This window comes from Meriones unguiculatus, chromosome 20 (genome assembly GCF_030254825.1).
Source record: "Meriones unguiculatus strain TT.TT164.6M chromosome 20, Bangor_MerUng_6.1, whole genome shotgun sequence".
Classification (NCBI taxonomy): domain Eukaryota; kingdom Metazoa; phylum Chordata; class Mammalia; order Rodentia; family Muridae; genus Meriones; species Meriones unguiculatus.
The window spans coordinates 37,741,144-37,765,620 of record NC_083367.1 but is presented as its reverse complement, the minus strand read 5'-3'; the positions used below and the strand labels follow the sequence as shown (position 1 = coordinate 37,765,620).

The following is a 24,477-nucleotide window of genomic DNA, read 5'->3' as shown; positions in this document are numbered from 1 at the left end:
GGGAAGTGAACAGATTTGCTCTTAACCATGGCTGCTGTCAAAAAACAACTATGAGGGAGTAACTGTGAGGGAGCGAGGCAGCTACTAACAAACAGACCTACTAAAGGATGGTGGTGACTCTAAGCCAGGAGCTAACTGGAGGTAGCTAGAGATGAGTGGATATAAATCCATCAGGATGGGGTTTGGGAATAGTTGGAAAGAAAAGTAGAAGGGTAGAGAATGATTCCTTAGTTTTTGGCCCATGTCTCCGGGTGAGACATACACACTCACACATACACACACAAAGAACAGAGAGAAGCAGAAGAAGGGTTCTTCTCTGGGTATGTATTTAAGCTTCCAGTAAGCTTCATCTGAGTGGCTGGATGTATGTGTCTGGAATTCAGTAGAAAGGTCTGTAATTAAGAAAGGGAATGTCATTCTCATACAGATAGTGCTGAAGGTCATGGTCTGGCATAAAGGAATATAAGAAGAAAAGAAAAGAAAAGAAAAGAAAAGAAAAAAGAAAACTGAGCCCTAGTACATAACCAAACTCAGGAGGAAGTAGGCAGGGAAGAAGAGGCTAATGGGGGAACTAGAACATAACAACATGGAAGTCAAGTCAAGAAAATGCTTCAGTATGGAAGTACTAGTTGCTACCTCAGTAACCAACTGAGTCACTAATGGTTCCACTTACCAAGAGAGGAAACACAGAGGGACGAAGAATCTGGAGACAATGACATGGGTTTTGGTTGAAGCCAGCTGTGCCAGTGGTTAGGGGCTTGGCACATCCACACCAGATCATGAAGTGGCTGGATGGAGCCAGGAGCAGGATCCATCCTGATTTGAGATGTAAATAAATTTCTATATCACTAACATACGGTTGATGTTCAGGCAGCACAGTAGGTGGAATCATTCCCAGTACACATAGAGCAATAAGAGACACTGGGAGATGCCTGAATGAAGAGTACCAAAGCAACAAACACTTGAAAGACTGTGCCAAGGGGGCCTGAAGGGTGAATGAAGGACAGAGTGTACGGACAGGGTGGTTAAGAGCACCAAAGGAGGAAGGCAGGTCAGCTTCTGCTCTGAGTACCATCAGAATTAAAACGGCTCTTCTGGGTTAAAATATGGAGTATACTTTCGAGCAGTGTTCCTGGTTAGAGGGAAGGAGAAAGCAGATTGCAGTAAGCGGATGTTAGAAAGATGGAAACAGTGACTGAATGTGACTTTTTCCTGAAGTTTGGAAAAGTATAGAAATAAGTGCCAAAGACAGAATCTACAAAGACACAAATTTGGAAGAACTAAAAACACAAGATGTGTCCACAAAAGACAGAAGAAAGGGCCAGCTGATAGAAGAGGCAGCTGGGGAAGAGACAGATAAAGCACAAAAAGAGAGAATTCAAGGAGAAGGTGCCTGGAAACAGCACCCACTGCTGGGATAATTCAAGTAATATCCAGGACAGCCTTGCAATTACACTTCGGTGACCATTATAAACGGATCTGTCCCCGAGTGACAGCGAGAAGAATGGATGAGATGGGAAAACCAGAAACTGTGACTGTAGATTGGTGTTCACAGTCTGACTGTGAAGAGGAAAAGATAAATGACAAACAGTAATCTCCCATTAATAATAAGATCCAGAGCCAATAACCCTTGGGCCAGGGACAGTCCCAGACTCTAAAAGAGAACTTGTATTGTTTGGCTAAATTGTCCTGTTGCCAAACTGCCTTCTAAATACTCACATCCAGATTTCATTTAGAAGCCGCTTACTGAAACAGGCAGTGGTTAGTGCATTAACTAGACAAAGGGCTAAGAATAAGTGATGGTGGCATGCTTGGCCGCAACTCTAACAACCCCTCCAAGATCAGAGAACACCGTGGAAGAAGGGGTTGAAAAGAATGTAAGAGCTGAGGAAGGGAGAAAATCTACGAAAAGATGTCTCCTGGATACAATGTGGCCAGTGCACCATGAACTCATCACAGTAGAGTTTACCTGCACAAGACAAACTTGGAGCCATTAGTATTTCATCAAGGACAAGAAAGGGCTTCCGAGGCCCCATCACTCCCAGAGGGACTATTTGCAATAACGTTCCTCTAGGGACAGGGTGTCACTTTCTTCAGTGGTATGGCCATAGGTTATCTGTGTTCTACTGAGTGACTTCCTACTCAGGCTTGAGCAAATAAATCTAATTAATACACACACACACAAGACAAGAGATGGAAACTCATTAAGAAGGATGCCAGCAGAAGGCAGAGGAGGATGTGGGAAGGGATGAGGGGCAAGAAAGACAAGACTTTATCATACAACTGTGTACGACTGTCAAATTATTTAAAAAAAAATTGGAAGTAACAAACGTGATTAACTCTGGTGGCTAGAGACATAGCTCAGCTAGCAGAGTGCTAGCCTAGCATGAAGGAAGCCCTGGGTTTAATCCTTGGTGCAGAATAAAACTGGGTAATCTGTAATCCTAGCATTAGGATGTAGAAGCAGGAGGCTGAGCAATTCAAGCTCCTTGGCTTGTTCTTGCTGCCATGTAAAAAAGGAAAAAAGTAGGGAACAAAGGAGGGAAAAAAGGAAGGGATGAATAAGGCCAAGATGAACCAAGGTATTGAAAAAAAGAAAAGTCCCAGTGGGAAGGGATAAAGACCAGGGGCATGGAATAGCGTCTGAAGTAAAGATTCAGGGTCAGGAGGGAGTGTTCTAAAATACAACAGGACAACCTTCGGCGCCTGATAAGTCCATAAAAAAGACAACAAAGGTGTGAGCTCATATTAGGCCTCCATAATTATCTGCTGAATGAACAAATGTATGTATAAGATAGGAAAAGTCTGATTTTTGTCTTAAAAAAAAAAAGACAAAACTAAAACCCAGAACAAGGATGCCAGAAATAGAAACCCCCAAAGTACAAGATGTTTTCCACTAGCTTTTGAAAGTGTTCCTCCCTGCTGTGCAGTTTTAATGCTGGAAGGCATCAAAAGTGATGCAAAATTAATGCAGAATTAATATTTTATCAGAAAACTTTCATTTCCTTCAATATGTGCTTTGAAATGTGTACTTGCTTTAATGTTATCGTTAATGTTCTCATGTTCATGAATTCTATAAATAAAAAAATACAAGTTAGGGCCCAGCTTTACTTAAGGCAAGACTTCCTCCAAAAAACTCTCAGGCAGAGAGGCTGCTGAAATCATTCTACTTCTCATAGCATTATCTCATACCCCACACTTTAAATATAAAAATGCAAAACAAAGCTCTCCCAGTGATGGTTTTCAACTACTTTAGTGTTGCCCTCTTTCCGTATGAAAGAAAGTTCCACAGGCTACTGCTCATTTGAGCTCAATAACCTCTCTTAGGACAGGATTCATATAGTTACTCTTCTTCCTGGATCTTGATTTAAAAACAAAGAACAAAGAACAAAAAACAAAACCAAACAAACAAACGAAACAAACTCCTCCACTTGAGGAGGAAAATGGCAGATGGGAACCACTGCTAGTCACACTTGCTACTATGTGACTGTTAGACTAATTTTAAAGGGTGTTAGGTTCAATGCAGTGTTAATACAGGTTGTCTTCAAAAGAGATTTATTTAGAGTTACAGTATTGTTCCATAGACTAGAATGCTAGGATCCTAACATCCTAGGAAGAGAGTCTCTAGTTCTGAGGGACCAAAGGAATTTCTTGCTCTTACACATTTGTGTGGGCTTTCCACACCTTATATGACCTAGCCTCCATGCTGGGAGTCACGGAGGAAGGAAGGCATTAAATAATAAAATAAAGTTATGATTCACAGTTGCCGTGGGTATGGAAAACAGGAGCCTGGACTTGCTCATATTTGAAGGGGAATACTGCAAATCCACAGCTGTTTGACTGTTCTTTACCTAGAGAGAAAGAGACAGGGCTATGGGGAAGCATGGCCTGTTTATTGAGAAAAAGAGAAAGTGCAAGAGGCAAGTTGAGCATCTGCAATCTAACAGTGACTTCAAGAGGGATGCCTGTCTTTAGAGCTCCATTTCTTCAGCTGTGAAATGGGAAGATTAAGGACCAGTCACAGCACCAGGCAATGAGCATCCAGAGAATGGGAGTTCTGGGCTTTTTCCTTTGAAACCCATTTACTAGTAATCAGAGCTTCTTCTGTGACTAGAGTTCCAGAGACGCTCACCCAGAAGGGATGGAGAAATGTGTTGGCCAGGAAGGCACCCTTCTGCCATAGACAAATTTCTTGCAGGGACACTACTTTTCTTTCCCTTCTGGTCACCTAGATTTCAAGACGCTTGTCCCACATTTTCCACCTAAGGCAGCTTTCCTTCCCCTTCCGTCTCCAGTTGAAACCCAAAAAGTAAAGTGAAAGTCCCCAAGCAATGAGCAAGTTTGATGACATGTCCTGTTGATACCAAAAGGGAAGGCAGTGTGGTGCATCATTGAAGGGACATTTCCTGAAAAGCTGGTGTTTGTGGAAAGGACCTCTTCGTAGTTTGCCTCGCTTGTTAGCACTGTGGTAGGAGCTTGGCTTCAGTAGCAAGAGTACTTAAGCAGAATAAAATATAAACACGAAGACCTAAGGTATGGGTGTTGGGAGAGAAAGGTCTCCCAATAGCCTGGAGAGAAAAAAAGTCTGGTCAAACAGTGTAACAGCAGTTTTCTATCATAAAAGACTTTTCCAGATGGAAGCTATGGCTGCCGCATGCTCGACTCCTGGCTCCATTTTCCAGTGCCTGAAGGAGGGATACCTATCCAGGCCACAGAAATTCAATGGTTATCGATGATATGTGAATACACAGCTTTCCAAATTGTAGTCCCTTCATTGGCACTAACAGAGCGAAGTGGACGTTCTTCACTTCTGTGTTGCTGAAATCTGCCTGCTTAAAGACCCTCCCCTGCTGATGTTCCTGTTGTACCTACCAGAGATGACTTTATAATACATGACACTTTTAGAAACCAGGGAGAATGCCCAATTAGAAGCAGGGTGGGGAAGGATTCAGAATTGCTGTTTTTACCTGCAATCACCTCAGGTTGAGCTTCTGACAGCTGGGCGGGTAAGAGGAGCCCCTGCCCTGTGAATAGCTGGAGGGGAGCACTAATGAGGAGGTGAAGGCTGCTGGATTAGTCTCTTTCACAGAGAAAATTTGACTGAGAGATGAGGTTACCTCATTATGCTCTGATGAAATGGGAGCACTTGTGTTTTGTTGTTTTGTTTTGCTTTTATAAACTACCCATTTCCTCTGAGAAAGGCTTACCTGACTGATAGGTTCGTACACTCTCATAACACATTGCTCTAATATGTTTTGAAAGCAGCACACACTCAGAGGAAATTTGGAAGTAACAGGATTTGAGCCATAGGACTAGAGAGATTCAATCATCACATTCAAAGACTGTCGTTGTTAATATTTTATTCTTGCAGACTGTGATTTTTGTTCTCCTGGATATTTATGCGTAATATTATAGAATATCGTCTTTGAGAAAAAAAAAAAACCCGACTTTTCTAGGACCATGTATATCCCCTGAACTAAGCAGAAGGAATGCAAAGACATTGCTGTTATTGCTGTGTTACCACCAATAATGGGGACGTCAACCCCCTCTAAAAGCTGCCAGGACTGTTTTCTTTCCATTCCATACTCGCTCCTCTCCAGCCAACTCCCAAAACCTACATCAACATCTAAGAGGTGACTTTACTACCTTTGGGGGTTCGGATGCCTTAAAACAAAACCAAACAAAACAGTCTTCAGTGTGCTCTTACTGCGGCTGGCTCTGTGCACTGGTTAAGATGGCCCCTTGACGGAAAGACCTCTGAGATAGGGTCTGGGAGCTGAGGACGAACCACAGGGTATCTGCTAGCAAGTTTCCGGGAAGTTAAATTGTAGCAGGAGATAGGAGGCAATTCTGCCTTCTGCAGCTCAGTCTAATGTGAGCATAGGTGGCCGGACCTCCATTTGCTTGCTTAGATTAATTTGGTGATCCATGTGGACCTGCCAATATCCAATCAGTTTGACTTAAAAAAAAATAGCAATTCTAACTAGATCAAACTATTTTTCTTTACTGGCCAGATCCAAGAGAAAAGACATCAGTGGTTGGAACAACAGGTGTTGAACATGAAAAAAAAAAAAAAAGTAATACTTGAGGCATTTTAGACACAAAACAAAGCCGTTGAGTGTACATTTCACTAGATTGGGAGCATCGTAAGGTCAAACAATAACCCATGCCTGGCCTTTCAGAGCAGAGGATTTCCTCAAATGCATGTTCTTAATTGCAGGGCACTTCACTCAGATTAGTTTCTCAGATTTTCTGATCATCATCTATTTTACAAAGCATATATATCAGACATTATGAAATACAGTTATATACTAGATGTATGACAATCTGGTCTTTTTTTAAATGAACTAAAGTAATGATTTGAAATGGTTAAAATCTAAATTAGAAGTTTGAGCTCCTTAGAAAAAAAAGTATTTCCTGCACTTAAGAAATGAAAAACCTTCCTAGCCTTTCCCCATGTTTCTAATCAAAGTCACTCATTATTTTAAAAATAAAATGTTGTATTATAGGTTATTGCTATTGCATTTGATTGCCACCCAGAGGTGAAAGGTAAATCCTTATTAGTGAAGATACCATGAACTCTGAAACAGGGCACAGAGATCCCTGAGCTAGAACTAGCCTGAAAGCTGACATCCGGAGGATTAGCTTTCATGGTACCTTCTGGTACTATGGAAGTTTCCGAAGAAGCAATAAGCAGTCCTACTCAGATATGACACCTATGAACCTTAACAATGACAAGCAGGGCAAGATAACCCTAAGGGTGCAATAGTAGCACATATGCCTTTGCAGTAACCAATACATCTCTTCCACAATAGAGAAATTATTGCGGGTACTAGAAGCCTAGCTACTAGAGCTAGTAAAGCCATGGATCTTAAAGGAGAACCAACAACTATCACTTTGCTAAATTAACATAATACTTAACTGTACTCTAAATATTTGTCATTATATCCACAGATTGCCCTCACCCCTCATCGAGGAAACTTCTTTTTGCAACAGAGGGAGACCATTAAAAAAAAAAGCACTACCAATCAACATGTAGAGCTGTGGAGCAAAGACCCAATGATGAATACATCTACAGAATAAGTTCAGCACGTAAAGTTCAGGAAACACTGTGGAAGAGGAGGCTCAAAGATTGTAAGAGCCAGAGTATCACCAAACTGTCTGAACCCACCAGCTCCCAATAACAACACAGAGACTATTACTATTTATTATAGCTCAGCTATTTCACAGCTAATTTGTATAACTTAGTTAACTCATTTATTCTATTCCACATCTGCTACGAGGCCCATTACCTCTCTTCTGTCCTGGTACATCTGACCTCCTCCATGTCTGGCTGGCAAATCCCATGCCTCTCAATTCTTCCTACAACTCCTATATCTGCCTGGAAGTCTTGCCCTTCCTCTCCTGTCTAGCTACAGGCCATCATATCTTTATTCAACCAGTCAGAAGGTAAATGTGTCTGCAAAACACCAAGACAGGTGTTGCTTCCTAAAAGTAACAGTACCAAAATCTGGACAGTGTACAACTCTCTGCCGATACAGAGATCAGCATTTGAATAATACACAGACAACCTTTACACCATGCACAAACAGGTTATCCCAACATCTCCCCCAGTAAAAGGCTCTTTTTAACAATAGTAAACTATGTACAATAAGAACAATATGATAACTACCAGGTAAGAATTACATTCACAATCTCCAGTCCATATGTATTTGGCAACAGTGATTAAAGTATTCTATTATCTATCTTATCTTGGTGAGCCCAAAGGTCTGTACCTAAGTCACTTTCTGTCAAATTCTCATTTATCAACCTACAAATATCTTTTAGACATTAAAACATTTTCTTAAATCCTAAACAACTCAAGCATATATGTGAGACTATAGCTATCTAGTCTTCAACCTCATCAGAGACTTGAGAAGGATAACCATTACCCGAGTTAAACAGGAAATGCAGAGCAAGCAGCTTCCAAAACTATAGCAATGACAGGGACTATCAGCTGCTTAGACAGTCACCCAAGAATCCTCTGTAGTGTTTGAGCATAATATATCTTCAGCCTACAGGCCCAGAATATCTGACAGACATTTTTGTGAATCAGGAATTAGGAAGGACTAGCTTACCTTGTCTTGGCAAAGGGGTGCTGCTAGGAGCTGATTTGTCTCACTGTCACAAAAAGCCTTTTATTATTAAAACATCTTTAAATAACATATTTAAATACCATATTCTGTAGACCATATTCTCTGGACTGTTTGAAGATCATCTGTCTATTTAAAGTATAAGTGGATAGGCAAGCATTGCTTTTTTTCTAGCTATTTACTATTTGCTTAACTTTGAAAACATCTACAGGAGGCTAAATAAAGCTCTTTTTTTGTAATTATCTAAACTAATACCTAACAAGATGACAAGTTTGATTGTTACAGGTGACTGACTACTAACCTGCATTTTCTAATTATTCTAAATGGTTTGTAAAAGTAGCTTTCAAGAACTAGAAATTGATTAGTTTCTTTAGGTATACAGATTTTAGTAGGTTTATCCTATATTATATGTCTATATGAGTGAGTATATACCATGTGCATCTTTCTGCTTCTGGGATAGCTCACTCAGGATAATCTTTTCCAGATTCCACCATTTACCTGCAAATTTTATGATTTCCTTGTTTTTTTGTTTTTTTTTAATTGCTGAGTAACATTCCATTGTGTAGATAAACCACAATTTGTGCATCCATTCCTCCACTGAGGGGCATCTGGGCTCTTTCCAGCTTCTGGCTATTACAAATGAGGCTGCTACAAACATGATTGGGCAAATGTCCTTATTGTGTACTTGAGACTCTTTTGGGTATATGCCTAGGAGTGGTATAGCTGGATCTCGAGGAAGTGCTATTCTAGTTGTCTGAGAAAGTGCCAGATTGCTTTCCAGAGAAAGGCAAAGAGGATGGACATCAGAAGAAGGAGAAAAGAGGGAACAAGTCAGGAGCCTGACACAGAGGACCTCTGAAAGGCTCTGCCCTGCAGACTATCAATGCAGATGCTGAGACTTATGGGCAACCTTTGGGCAGACTTTCATAAGGGAATCTTATGAAAGAAGTGGGAAACTGTAAGATCTGGAGAGGATAGGAACTCCACAAGGAGAGCAACAGAACCAAAAAATCTGAGCACAAGGGTCTTTCCTGAGACTGATACTCCAACCAAGGACGATGCATGGAAATAACCTAAGACCCCCGCACAGATGTAGCCCATGGCAGTTCAATATCCAAGTGGGTTCCATTGTAATAGGAATAGGGATTGCCTCTGACATGAACTAATTGGCCTTCTCTTTAATTACCTCCCCCTGAGGGGGAAGCAGCATTACCAGGCCACAGAAGAAGACACTGCAGCCACTCCTGATGAGACCTAATTGACTAGGGTCAGAAGGAAGGAAAAGAAGACCTCCCCTATCAGTGGACTTGGGAAGAGGCATGCATGCAGAGGGTGGAAGATGGGAGGAATTGGGATGGGAGGAGGGAGGGAAACACGGGGGGGGATACAAGGTGAATAAAGTGTAATTAATAAAGAATTTTTAAAAAATAAAATCAAATCATTCTCATTAAAAAAAAGAACTAGAAATTAACAGTACTGTAATATAAATCTCCATCCATGCCACATAAAATGATGGCATGTAACAATAAGTCCTGAGGACTATATAGCCAACAAGATTTACTGGCTACTCAGAGACATTCATGTTTCAGCCAGCCTCAGAGCTGTTCCCATGTAGAGGGATCATCATTCACATCACCTGTGTTGTTTTTCTTCTTGGTTCTCCCCTTCACATCTGCAACCAAGATTTTCAGGAGGTCTCACCTGGTCAAATATAAGCTTTATAAATTTTGAAGGAATCCATAGCTTTTCACTTCCTGTTGAAACAAAGGCATAAACTATACCCCAATGCAACACATTACGTGACCTCCATTCTGAAGTTATCACATCCTTATAATATATGGGCAGGTTTTTCTAAAATCCAATGTTTTTCAGCAGCAGTGCTACTGTGTGTGTCTCATTTAAAATTACAAAAATTTAAAACCAACAGAGCATTATGTAATCTATCTCTGGGAGGTCCCATATCCCCTTTTGTTCTATAAACATATCCTTTAAAGCATAGCCCCTTTAAAGGAAGCCCCTCTGAGAAAAAGAGTCCTCCATTTTGCTCCAAGCTGGGAGAGCTATCAGAATGTGGTGGACTATGACCTTAATAGCAGGGTCTTCCAACATATAAGTAAAGTAAAAATAAAACTAAAGACTAAAAGAGAAACATGAAATAGAATTTTTAAAAAAGGAACTTCCCAGAGACTCATACTCCATCCAAGGACTATTCATGGAGATAACCTAGAACCCTGACAATGCAGCCACTTCTGATGAGAACTGATAGACTAAGATCAGAAAGAAGGAGAGGAGGACCTCCCCTATCAATGGACTTGGGGAGGGGCATGCATGCAGAAACCGGGGGGGGGGGAGGGTAGGACCGGGAGAGGAGGAGAAAGAGGCTTATGGGGGGATACAAAATGAATAAAGTGTAATTAATAAAAGTTAAAAAAATAATAATAAAATAAAATAAAAAAGGAATAAAGCCTGAACATCATATTATGAAAAACCTCCGAAGATTCCCTTGAGTTCATTTTCTGCTGGCCATCTACTGCTGGGCATCCAGCCAACCCGTACGAGTAGTTTATTTCTCCAGTGAGACTCCCCTGGAGAAAACTAATTTTTTCATTTGCAAGTGGTTATCAATTGAGAGAATGTGGGAGTTAGGGCCTGCAGCCAATGCAGACAGGCACAGGCCCTGTGGATGCTGCCTCAGTCTGTGAGTTCATATAAGCTTTGATCATGTTGATTTAGAGAGTCTTGTTTTCTTGGGGTTGTTTCCATCCCCTCTGGTTCTTGTACTTTTGCTGTCTCTTCTTCCTCAGGGTTTCCTGAGCTGTAAAGGAGGAATTTGATGGAGATATACCATTTAGGATTGAGTGTCTCAGAGTGTCTTACTCTCTGCATAGTGTTTGGCCATGGGTCTCTATATTTGTTCTCATCTGCTGCAGGAAGAAGCTTCTCTGATGATGGCTGAACACAGCACTGAGTATATGAGTATAGCAGAATGTCATTAGGAGCGACTGTGTTTGAGCCTTTCGTTTATTTGTTTCTGTGTTTTAGGACAATAGTATTTGGTTTTACTCTAAGTGGTTGAGCTATCCAGGCTCAGGTTCTTAGTCACACAAGCAGTGTTGAGTATGAATTTCATCTTGTCAAATGGCATTAAGTCGAATCAGGTATTGGTAGGTTACTTCCACAAGCTTTGTGCTACCATTACATACCATACTCTGCAGGAAAGACACCACTGTAGATCAAAAGTTTTGTGTGTGGGTTGATGTTTCTGTTTTGGTAGCATGCAATACCTTCCCATTCCAAAGACACTAGAACACAGTGGTGAAGGTGTATTGGAGGCAACAGTTTGGCTTCTCCATGTTCAATGAGTTGTGTGGGTGTTATCTTTAGAAATGGGGCCTGGCCATCAGTTTGTGGAGAGCAACTAATAGTCTGGGTTGTCTGAGGGTTCCCTTGGGACCCCTTTGGCTAACACACAATTAGCTACAACTCACTCCTGGTATTGGAAGTTTCATTTATTTGATGACAAGAGATGTTCAGTTGGGGCCCTGTCTCCCACATTATTTAACGATTTCCTTCAGGTAGCCTTCATATATGTATATATTCTAGAAAGATTCTGCTGTATTATGTTTCTATACTACCCCTCAATTGCCCTTTAATTTTAGCTGCCTCTCCCCATGTTCCCTCTCTCATCTCCCTCTTTATTGTTCTCCCCACTTGATCCTCCCATTTCACTTTGTCCCCCAATCTATCTATAATTATCCATTCTATTTCTCCTCCCTATGGAGATCTGTCTGTTACTCTCCACCCCTAGTCCCTTACTCTATATCTAACCTTTATGGTTCTATAGATTGTAGCTTAGTTATCATTAACTTAACAGCTATTATTCACATATAAGTGAGTATATATTATAATTATCTTTCTGGGTTACCTCTCTCAGGATTTTTCCTTGTCCCGTCCATTTGTGAATTTCATTTTTAACAGCTGAGTAATATTCCCTTGTGTAAATATACCACATTTTTATCTGTTCTTCTGTTGAAGGACATATAGATTGTTTCCAATATCTGGCTATTATGAATAGAGCAACAATGAACATGGCTGAGCAAGTATCTTTGTAGTAGGGTAAGGTGTCCTTTGGGTGTATGAATGTATAGTACAGCAGGATTATGAAGTAGATCAGTTCCCATCTTCCTGAGGAATCACCACACTGGTGATCACAATGGTTATAAGAGTTTGCACTTCCACCAGCAATGAATGAGTGTTCGCCTTACTTCACATCTTTGCCAGCATGAGTTGTCACTTGTGTTATTTGTCCTAGCCATTCTGGTAGGTGCAAGATGGAATCTGGGTTGTTTTGATTTGCATTTCCCTAATGATTAAGGAGGTTGAACATTTTTTTTCTTTTAAATATTTTTCAGCCATTTGAGACTCCTCTATTGAGAATTCTCTGTTTAGATCAACCACATTTTTAAATTTTTAAATGTTTTTGATATTTAGTTTTTCAAGTTCTTTGTATACTTTGGATATCAACCCCGTATATGTAGTTGGTAAAAATCTTTCTGCATTCTGTAGGTGGCTGCTCTGTCTGAATGATGGTCTCCTTTGCCTTTTCGAGGCTTCATGAGGTCCCATTTGTTAATTATTGATCTTAGTGCCTGTGCTAAGGGTACCCTGTTCAGAAAGTATTTTCCTGTTCTAATGAGTTTAAGGCTATTCTCCATTTTCTCTTTTATCAGGTTCCGTATGTCTGGTTTTGTGTTGAGGTCTTTGATCCATTTGGAGTTCAGTTTTGGGCAGGGTGACAAGTATGGATCTAACTGGATTCTTCTACACGCAGCTGTTCAGTTTGACCAGCCACATTTGTGGAGGATATGGTCTTTTCCCCAGTGTGTATTTCTGGCTTCTTTACAAAAAATCTAGTATCCATAGCTATGTGGATTTATGTCTGTGTCTTCAATTCCATCCTATTAATCAATGTGGCTGTTTTGGTGTCAGTACCATCCTGTTTTTATTACTATTAGTTCTGTAGTATGACTTGAGGTCAGGGATGGTAATAACTCCAACAGTTCTTTGATTGTTCAGAACTGTCTTATTCTAATTAATCTGTCTTTATATGTTACCTGGTCTTTTTCTCTTGCAGCTTTCAATACTTTCTTGTTACTTTGTTCTCTACATCTAGAGTGTTTTAGTTATTATGTGATGAGGAGAATTGTTTTCTGGTCCAGTCTACTTGGTGTTCTGTATGCTCCTGTATTTTGATAGCATCTCCTTCTTCAGGTCATGGAAATTTATTTCTGTGGCTTTAATGAAAATATTTTCTCAACCACATTTTTTCTCCTTTGTCTAAGGCTATTATTCTTGCATTCTGTCTTTTCAAATATCCCAGCTTTTCTGGATGTTTTATACTAGGTTTTTGTTGTTGTTGTTAAGTTTAACATTTTCTTTGGCAGAGGTATCTATTTCTTCTATAGTGTCTTCAACGCCTCAGACTCTCTTTTCTACCTCTTGTATTCTGTTGGTGAGACTTGCCTCTGAAGTTCCTATTTGAGTTCCTAAATTTTTCATTTCCAGATTTCACTCATTTGGGGTTTTGTTTATTGACTCTATTTCCACTTTCAGGTTTTGAACTGTTTTATTCATTTCCTTCCATTCCTCTGTGTTTTCACAGATTTCTTGAAGGGATTTGTTCATTTCCTCTTTAAGGACCTCTATCATATTCCTAAAGGCTATTTTAAGCTTTTTGTCTTTGTGCCTCTGCTATGTTGTAATTCTCAAGACCTACTGGGGTAGGGTTTCGGGGCTCCTGAAGACACACAGTCCTGGCTATTATTGGTTGTGTCTTTATGCTGTCGTTTAGGTATCTGGGTTTGGGGAGGTTATAATTTTGGATGCTGATATCTGGTCTTGTCTTTTTTGGGTGGGTGTTTTGTTGGTTGGTTTCTGTTGCCCTCTCTAGTTCTTAGGAGAGTGTGTTGCCTGGTAGGGAATTCTTCTGGGATCCTGATAGGTCTTTCTAGGTATTGGGAGCTGACACTTAGGAATGAGATGGGCTAGCAGTGGGGGCTGAGGGCGTCCACAGGAAGGTGGAAAGTAAGGCATTCTGCTAGGATCTGCCTAGTGTCTTAGAAATGAGGCAAGGAGTTAGGAGAAGCCACAGCAGGTGGTCTCCTATAGAGTTGGGGGTGAGATTTGGGGATTGGATTTGGAGGAGAAGAGAGTGAAGATCTACAGTTAGCCTACCAGCTTCCTTGGTTAACATGACAGGTGTGTTCCCAGTAGATCTCAAAACAGATCTTAGCACAGATGAGGCAAATAATAGAGAATATAACAAGAATTTTCTTAAGAAAAGTGAAATGAAAATGTACACATCGTCAGAGCAGCAGACTACAATGAACGGTCAGGATCCATGGGCACAGGGGCAGTCTAACTGTGGCTGCGGATTGGGGTAGAACGGGGATGTTATGGAACCAAGGTATGCTGGAGGATACTCAGCATGAAAGAACTTAGGAAACACAGGAAGGGATGGGTTCTCTTGGGCAGCTAGGGCTTCCTCTGGGTGCTTCCCAGCTGAAGAAACAGCTGCTAGTCTGCTTTTCCAGAAATAAAGCCAAAGTACCAACTGGCCAACATACCTGCTCTCCCTGCCTCTGTCAACTTCTCCATGCCATCACTGTATCTTCATTGTGCTATCATTTACTTTGCAAGTGCCCTAACTATCTGGTATGATTGTAAGGGAAGCCAGTCCCCCCCACACTCACACACGCTCTCACCATGCAACTGCTCCTCTCAAAATTGCGGGTATCTGAAGTGGACTTTACAAGGCAGTCTACAGAATGCAGGCAAATGGAGGCAGCACAGAAAAGAAGAGAGAAACCTGGATAGATACCAAAAGGAAGAGATTGATGGTGTGGGGGTGCAGGAAGATATGGATGCATGGCATGTAACCAATTATGATTAAAGGCTGCAATGGGAAGATAGTCAGAAATTACTGGAAATGAAAAGGATAGAGAGAGGAAAGTTAAATGCTACTGCAACACACACATGCACACATGTACATAAGCAGATATACATACACACACACACACACACACACACACACACACACACACATTCTGTTGTACAAAAGCAATGTCAACAACAAACCTCTAAGTTCTTTAAGTTGCACTTGAATCCTGACCTCAGGGTCTAGAAACTGGTATTTTATGTCCAATTCTAACACTAATTGGCTCTAGTCCTGGAGCTCCAATTTTCTTACTTAGAAAATTGAGACAATCCATTGCTCTTTTAATGAGTCCTTTACAAACTGTAAGTGAAAACAAAAAAACAAAGAAAAGTAAATGTTGAAAACTGCAAGGTGCAAAGGACAAGTTTGATGCTGTTGCCATGGCTTTGAAGAGCCTGTCCACACTGCTGTCAATCAGCAGGGTCAAATAAGTGTCCCTAGTCCCTCTAGAATGCGGTCTTATAATACAAGGAGAGTAAATTAGTTTAAATCCTTAAGGGAAAAAGCTGCTGTGTAAATCCAAGAGCAATGAACAATTTTCAGAGTATTTTTGATTATGTTTTTCTTTGTTAGGGTTGTTTTGTTTTCTGAGGTTTTTTTTGTGTGTGCCAAAGCTAGCTTGGAATTCATAATGCCCCTGCTTCTATCTCCTGAGTGTTCTGATAAAGGCTTTTGCTGTCATGCCCGGCTCCAAAGTGCTTTTATATTTTTTGAGACTTTTTTCAGAGTAAAATGTGGTCAGAAAATAAAGATTGTTTACTTTTAGTGTTGTATTTTTGTTTTTCAAGACAGGGTTTCTCTGTATAGGCTTGGCTCTCATGGACTCGCTTTGTAGAACAGGCTGGCCTTGAACTCACAGAGATCCACCTGCTTCAGCCTCCTAGATTGCTGAAATTAAAGGTGGGTGACATCACACCCGGCTTTAGTGTTAGAGTTTTATAATTTCTTCTTGATAGAAAAATAGGCTGAAAGAAAGCTATTTTTTTCCCTGCAAGGGGCTAAGATTGTCTCTTAAAAAACACCCTCTGTTAGTAGTTATTACTAGGAAGAACATGAGAAACAGTTCCACATGAAAAGAAAACCATTGTGTTAAAGGTCTGATGGGGAAGATCTATTTTTCTACCAGCCTTTAATTTTGCATTTCATATTGAAATAATTGTTTTGGTTAAAGAACCTGTCTCCTTTTGTGTTTGTGTTGTTAACAATTTAAAACCATTTTCCTTTAGACCTAGTTTTCACTTTTAAAAATAATGAAACATTTATTGGTCTTTGAAACCAAGGGAGTAAACATGAGTCTTTCATCTTTGAGGACTTTGGTTTAAATCTGACTCAGTTTAAGCTAAAGCAAATTTGATCCTGTACTTCTCCAAGCTTTCAGTGTGAATAATAATTACAACTAACTCAAATCATTCCAAAATATGTAAGGAATATGAAACACATTCCTTTGAAAGCTAGTTCATACAAGCCATTTAGTAACAGATTTAGAAATGAGCTTGTTCACAATTTTTTTGCTTGTTTGTTTAACAGTCCCAGTAGTGGGCAGCTATTACAATGTCTTTCTGTTTTATGATCTGAGCAAAATCTTTGCTAAGGAGTTACACTGGAGTTCAATAAACAAAAGTCACTAAAAACTAATAACCGATTAGTGGCTGCCAAACAGCTTCTCATCTGTAGTGACAGGAACCATGGCAAGGCCTCAGCTGTCGCAGCTCAATATAGTTGTCATTGATTACCGCTGAAATACTGTTCCAAATCATCATTATTCACAACTACTCTTGGTACCAGAAACTGTGTGACCTTCAGTGTATGAGTCTCTTAGGACTTAACTTGTAAGCGCCCAACTTTCTAACTAGATATTAGTGTTTTTGCACTGGGCAGGCACTACCCTGAAAAGCTGTTGATAAGTGTGTGGGGCTGCTTTAAAGGCAAGGGCAGGAATGCCAACTTCCTTCAGAGTCTTGCAAGATGCGGAATTGAAGCTGAACTCCAAATGACCCTGATGACCTGGATTACCTCTACTGTCCCTTCTGGAAGGCAGGGATGAGTCGATCACTCAAGCACCACTGACTGATCCCTCTCCTTGTCAAGCATCAAACTTCTCTTGAACAAGCATCATATGAGCCCTGGATTGATGACGTTCTTATTTCCCTTCTTTTCTTTCTAAACATTTTTCTTCCTTGGGACCGCTTGATACTTACAAACAAGGGTTTTCATACCCAAACCAAGAGGCAACAGGCCCCAGGACTCACCAAGTGATCTGGTGTTTCCAAGTGAATGATAACAGACAAAAAAGGCGAACTTTAGCCCTTCTCAAAGCCTAAGTAATGCTAGTCCGCCCCCAACGATCCAGGAATGGAAGCCTTGAGCTCTGTGGGAAGATTCCTTCCAGCCAGATGCAATCCCAACTGAATGGCAAACAGTGAACTATTTCAACTTAATCCAATCAGTTTTAATTTGCTAAACGAAACAGTGACTGTATTGTACGCCATGCACAATTTTCGCTGGCAAGCTGAAATTTCATTACGTGGCATCTGAAGCCAGTTGTAAACCTAACATAGCGAGTATAACCATATCTGATAGGTCATTAACTTACATTGTTAATTTAACTATGCAGGGAACAGCTGTGGGCTGCTTAGTGCAATCTCACCAACTACAGCCGCTTATACAGGACCCCTTCCAGGGTGCCGTGCCCCCTGAGGCCAGTCCCCAGTCCTCACAGTGCTTCTAGGCATGACTGTCACATGATGCTTCCTCCCTGTAACTCAGTCATCTTTCAACAACCCTGAGGATGACTGGGTACTCTGAGTGCTTTTGTAAACTGGCAAGAGAGAAATCCAGTACATAGAGATGCATCAGGGTCTGTTCATATCACAAATATCTTTGGGGGAGAGCAGGGGTTCTGAGTGCTGTTTACACTGCCATTGGCTGGTCTGACATTCAGAAATACCATGTGACTACCCAAAACTTTCCCAGACTTTACTGATGTCAGAGGCTGGACTTTGAGGCTTCTGTTCATTAGAAGTCTGTGTGTTCTTGTTCAGCAACTATTATTGGATACTTCTCATGAGCCCGGCAGCATTCTGCATCCTGGGAATAGGCAAAGGGATGAGTCTGACACTGTGCCAAAAACGCTGTATTAATTAAGTAGGCTTGCAGTTGACATTAGAAGGAGAAAATATAATGTGCAAGGGAACTGTCAAATTGGGCCCTGACTTCATCCTCAAATACGAGAGGCTTTCTTGAAGAGGTAACATAGAAAAGTGTGCCTTAAGGGAAGGGAGATGGGAAATTCAAAAATTGGAGTGAACCATTTCAGAAGGTGGGGGCTCCAGGACTGAAGGCTCTGAAGGCTAGGAGAAAGGGCTTATTCCCAATAGAAGAGGGCTATAGCTCAGGATTTTTTAATTTTTATTTTTTATATTAAGTACAGTTTATTCACTTTGTATCCCAGCTGTAGCCCCCTCTCTCCTCCCCTCCCAATCTGACCCTCCCTTCCTCATCTACTCCTATGCCCTTCTCCAAGTCCACAGATAGGGAGGTCCTCCTCCCCTTCCATCTGACCCTAGTTTATCAGGTCTCATCCAAAATGACTGCATTGTCCTCCTCTGTGGCCTGGCAAGGCTGCTCCCCATCCACGGGAGGCGGTCAAACAGCTAGCCACTGAGTTCATGTCAGAGAGAGTCTCTGTTCCCCTTACTAGGGAACCCACTTGGACACTAAGCTGCCATGGGCTACATCTGAGGAGTGGTTCTAGGTTATATTGATGAATAATCCTTGGTTGGAGTATCAGTCTCAGAGAAGACTGTGCCTAGATATTTTAGTTCTGTTGCTATCCTTGTGGAACTCCTGTCCTCTCCAGGTCTTACTATCTCCTTCTTTCCTAAGATTCCTTGCACTCTGCCCAAAATTTGTTTATGAGTCTCATCATCTGCTTTTATACAATGCTGGTTAGAGTCTTTCAGAGGCCCTCCATGGGAGGCTCCTGTCCTGTTTCCTGTTTTCTCTTTCTTCCAATGACCATTTTACCCAGGGTCCTCCTTCTAGCTCACCTTCTTTAGGTGTTCAGATTTTTGTAGGTTTATGCTATATTATATGTCTAGTATCCACTTATAAGTGAGTATATCCCGTGTGTGTGTTTCTGTTTCTGGGATACCTCACTCAGGATGATCTTTTATAGCTCAGTTTTGATGGCACAAATCGGGGAGGGTTGTATGAATTTGGATGTTGGACATTTATAAGATGGAAGTGACAGGTTGTACTGATCATTGGGAGGTAGGCAGTGGGAGTGGAAGAGATTAGGGATCCCTTCCCTGTGCTGGCAGCTTCAGGAAGGTCAATGGCTTAGGATCCCAGCAAGAATTTCTACAAGCAATAAGGCAAATAACAAGTTTTTCATTCGGAATATGGAGGTTGAAGTCCTGTGAGACATCGCTTTGCCTAGTGAGAGACCCAGCATTCAATAGTGGTTTTCATTATATTTATCTAAGTAATAGGAACAGATTCTAGTCCAGGGAGCCTAAAGCATTTGGAGGCTTATAGACAAGTCTTTAAGGGTCTTAAAATATCTTGTTTTTCCTTCTGTTTTTGTGTTTCTTTTTGTTAAGCTGATTTATTGTTGTCGAGACAAAAACACATATAGCTCAGTCTGGCCTCCAACTCAGTGTGTATCTAAGCATGACCTTGGTCTCCATGTCCTTCTTCCTCTGGGCTCATAAGCACACACTACCATGACCCGTTTCACATGACACTGGGGCTTTGCGCATGCTGGGCAAGCAATATGCCAGCTTAGCCACCTCATTAGGCTTTTCTTCTGTCATGCCTTTTCAGACATGGTCTCACTATTGTAGCTTGGTTGGTCTCAAGCTCATGATCTGCCTGCCTCAGTTTCCCCTGTACTTGGTTACATGTGTGGCCCACCATGCCCAGCTACCTTCCTATGCATTAACTCTGAGCTTTGCACTGATTACCAGGGAAAGCTGATGGGGTTATTGCCTTTCTAGGACGTAGAGGCCTCCCAAGTATGTGATTGCCTAACGCCATGGAGCAAGGGCTCTGGTTCTCAGCACAGGATTCCTCTTGTGTCACCAGGTTGTCTCTCTGCCTCACTAAGGTTGAGGGCAGTTGCACCAGCTCTCAGGGATTGATGGCAGGTAGAATCACACCATTTTTTTACACTAATGTGCATAGTGATATGAAAAGTCAAACAACAATTATTTGATTAAATAATCTTCAGTATTAGAAATATGCATGAAGGAAAGTAAATACATATTTTTCTGAGTTCTACTAATTTAAAAAATACTGCAAACAAAACATCTGTCCTTACCTTTCATTCCTATATCTGCTCCTGAAGTGGCAGAACAGTGTAAAATGACTCAAGGTATTTTCCCATGGCCCAGGTGTTCCCAGGAAGTTTGTCTCAGGGGTTTGCAGAAGATGGGAGGCACAGCTGGCTGGACTCAGAAGATGGCGGGAAAGTCTTCACCCCCATCCAGCCTTATCCATTTCTTGTTGTCCCTTCCTTTAAGCCCCAAGGGACTATAGTGATTAAATGAGAAAGAAAGCTGTCTTGTGTCTAGGTCTGAGGGAGCTGTGACTGCCTCTGCTCTCTGCATAAACACTCAGTCCAAGAAAGGACTTTCTGACAAAGTATAACCTTTTTCTGTGTCCCGGCATCCCTCAAGCTCTCACTGTTGTTTCTCTTGGTGCTCCCAACAGCTCCTGGACTGTTTTGTGATCCCCGTGGTGATTTTGCTCTCCTGGTTTTTTCTGCTGATCCGGTACAAGGCTGTACATTTCATCGGCATCGTGGTCTGCATCCTGGGAATGGGCTGCATGGTGGGAGCTGATGTGCTTGTGGGAAGGCACCAGGGAGCAGGTGAGTCTTGGGGGTGGTCACCAGGTCACTCACCTCTGTGAGTGTGACCAAAGGGAGATCTGGAATGTCTGCAGTTGGATAGAAACAAGCCTCCTAGGAAAGTGGTTCTTCCCGTGACAGAGTGCTGTTCATGGTTTTCCTCCATACCCAAAACAGTAACACGTAGAACATCCTTGATATATATGTCCTTGGTGAATATACACTTTTTAAAACCGAGATCACTACCTATGTGGAGGAAACTTTTGAAGGTCACAGCAGCTGGCTTGGAAAAGCTAGTTAAAGGAAGTATGGACAAGCCAATCAGCAGCTCAGCCACAACGCCTTCCCCACTCTTCCTCCTCCAGCTTGAGCTCTGTCAAGTCAGAGAAAGACTAAACTTCCAAACTGCTGGGTGAAGGTTGGTTTACAGGCCAGAGAATGGTACTTACATCTGGAGACCAGAGTAGGATGTGCTGTGTCCCTGAGGCTAGGAGCCATCTTATGCATGGTTTTGTTGTTGTTGTTAACTTTTTTTTTAATGGGAAGGGTTGTTACGTTGGTCACAGCTTGCAGCCTATAAGGCAGAGCTTTGTAATTAAGTCAGCAAATCCAACTGACTCTTCTGGGGGGAACCGTGATCCCAGTGACTTCTGGAAGGATCTTCTTAATGGGTTTCAATTCTTGTGCTACAGAAAGAGTTGTAGAAGAGGAAAAATGGTATGTATACACACCCCTTTGCTGCAGTCAGGAGTAAAGCAGAAAGTACTCACTTTCTAAAGGCCTTGGAATTGCCCCCTTTTTTTGTAAAATGTTAGATAATGAAGAGTCAGAACTGGGACATTTTGCCTTCTGAGACAAGGCTACATGAAACCTCTAAAATGATATTGCTTACTTTACATCATAGAAGTGTATAGAGAAAAAAAGAGCCTTCTTCAGCCTCCTTTATAATTGACATGAGGGAACACCAAGTTCTGGGAAAGCCAAGTGAACTATCCAAGGTCACAAAGCTGAGACCTGAAGGCCTAGGTCCCTGGGCTACTATCCTTCTAGGCAGGTTTTTTTCCTTCCACGCTGCTAACAGCTAAAGCTACAGTGCAGAATAAAACAGAGATTTCCTCAGTCTCCCAGACCCGCAGCCTGGGCATTAGGAATCCCTACCTCAGCAGGTGGCTTAGAAATACACACCCACCATCTCCCCAGTTCTTCTTTGAGTAACACTTGTTCTGTGGCCTATTAATAGTGTATCAAAGATCTGACCGTGTGCTTCATACACATAGTCAATGTTCCTGATAGTCTCTTCTGGACTCCTCAGATAGTATTCTGTCTGATACAATGTCTAAACTTTCTAGACACTGTATAAAAACAGAAAAAACAGAAGTATATATCCTTAATTAGAAAAATTTTGGCTATTGACCCTTGCTATTTTTCTAGTCATCATATTATTCCATAGTCAATCATGACAGTTATTCCTATAACTTGGAGTGTTTTGTCCCCAAATAATAAGTTAACTTTGAACTGATTTATTAGATAATTTATGTTAATCCTGTGAAAATGTTTTCCGGCTCTAGAGTGCTAGGAAAACAGTAGTAGTTAAGAAAAAAAGACAACAAATCCATTTGAGAGGGTTTCCTCAAGTGGTCACTTGTCGTTGTTGTAATTGAAATGAAGACACTGCTAAACCACACTCAAATGTAGCAGTGCTGTCCCCGTGGACGTGCTTGAGGCTCACAGCATCGCCTTTTGTGACATGCAAAGAAGCACTGATAACAGAATTAGATCTTATCACTGTAGAACACGCTCTGTGCTACTGAAGTGGTGCTCAAGTGTATAGATCCATGCCTCAAGGCCAGTGCAAACATAAATTTCAAGGGCTCACTGAATATATATACTTTATCTCCATAAAATATTGAATTGGGCAGAAATCTGAACTTTCACATAAGAATTTTTTCACATATTTTTAAAAAACACATTGGTTCTGAAATCAGTATAATTTTACAATTTGTATACATTATTCCTAAAATTATCCCACTTGTTTCTACATTTACAGTACAAAGGGTTCAATTGTATTAATTAGCCAAGATCACCCGGCTTTTCTGAAATACTTTGGATATTCATAAGACCTTTAATGAATCATTTGACTCAGATAAATCCTTACAATCATATCAAGAGCTTTTCAAAGAAAAATAGAACATCTGACTTTAATTTTTATTATATTGCTTAAATCCTGCTTCCTCTTAGCTTAAGATTTTTGTCAATTCTGCCCCCAAACACATTGATTTTAGCTAACTCTCAATGAGTTTGGCCTCTTTATAGTTAGTAGTTTTAATTTTCTTTGTTGGCATGTTTCTTCCTCTGCTCACCAAGAATTCTTCCTTGATTTAAGCCTGGATGAAGGAACCTTCTCAGGTAAAAGCATGTCTAGGCCCAGAATGAAGTACCAGAATGAGTGCTGCTGAGGAAACTTCCTTATCATGTCTACCTAATGCAGACAAGGGTCAAAGAAAGATGCCCAAGCTCCTGGCATGGGAGAGCTCACTTTGACACCCCTAGAGTGCCTATCATGGGCACAGCCAGCCACCTCCCATAGAACATTCTATACCATGAAACCCTTCAAATGTAGATTTCTTTTCTTAACTTCATTCTCTTTAGTTGACCAGCCATAACTCTAAAAATGGGGTGGGGCTGCGTGTATGGCCCTGCCGAATGCTTGTTGCCCTTACGAGAATCTGCATTTGTTTCCTGACTCCCACATCTGGCATCTTACAACTACCTGTATCTCCAGCTCCTAAAGATATGACATCCATGTGTGCGCATGAATAAAAATAAATCTTCAAAGATAAACAACTGTACAAGACTAGTCACTAAAAACAATGTCAACGTTTTAGGACTCTTGAAAGATAGACTGATGTTCCTTTTGTTCAAAATATTTCATTATGACCTCGTTTTCCTGAATCCATTTACATACAGTTAATTTTATTAACTAACAATTCTATATTTCACTAGTACAATAATAATTGATATGCATAACAAAGACTTTCTGTCATTACAAGATTCTGAAATGTTTCCTGGATGAGACTTAAAACATGTGCTTTAGAATTTTGGGTATGGACCTCATCAAGTTCAAAGATTTTCATACGTCCATAGCTGACACATGAAGATTAATCAGTTGCTGAAGCTTTCCCTAGCACGGCAACCTTAATTTCTCTAACAGAGATGCCCAGGGACTTTCCCCCAGGTCTGCTTTCTCATCAGGGCTTCATTATGTTTCTGCTCACTGCTGAAGAGTGATGGCCATCTCTCCATGAACTCAAGTCTTGCAGGCCTCCCTCCCAAAAATCATGTCCTCCCAAAACTCACTCCCTTGAGAGTAACTCAAACAAGCTGTTTCTTTCAGAGTCTCCATCTTTTTCTCTCCCTCCACTTTTGATCAGGAGTGAGAAGTTCCCTGGAACAGGGTGATGCCATTCAGTATAGGGATATAAATTGAAGTGAGC

The 24,477-nt window shown here is 41.1% G+C and overlaps 1 protein-coding gene across 1 annotated transcript in view; it reads left to right on the top strand.

Annotated features, from left to right (window-relative positions):
* Window positions 1-24,477, top strand: part of Slc35f1 (solute carrier family 35 member F1) — a 408,594-nt gene that overhangs the window by 338,722 nt on the left and 45,395 nt on the right. Inside the window, exon 4 of the mRNA XM_060373138.1 lies at window positions 20,845-21,004. Coding sequence (XP_060229121.1) covers window positions 20,845-21,004 — 160 coding nt within the window. The remainder of the gene's footprint in view (window positions 1-20,844; window positions 21,005-24,477) is intronic.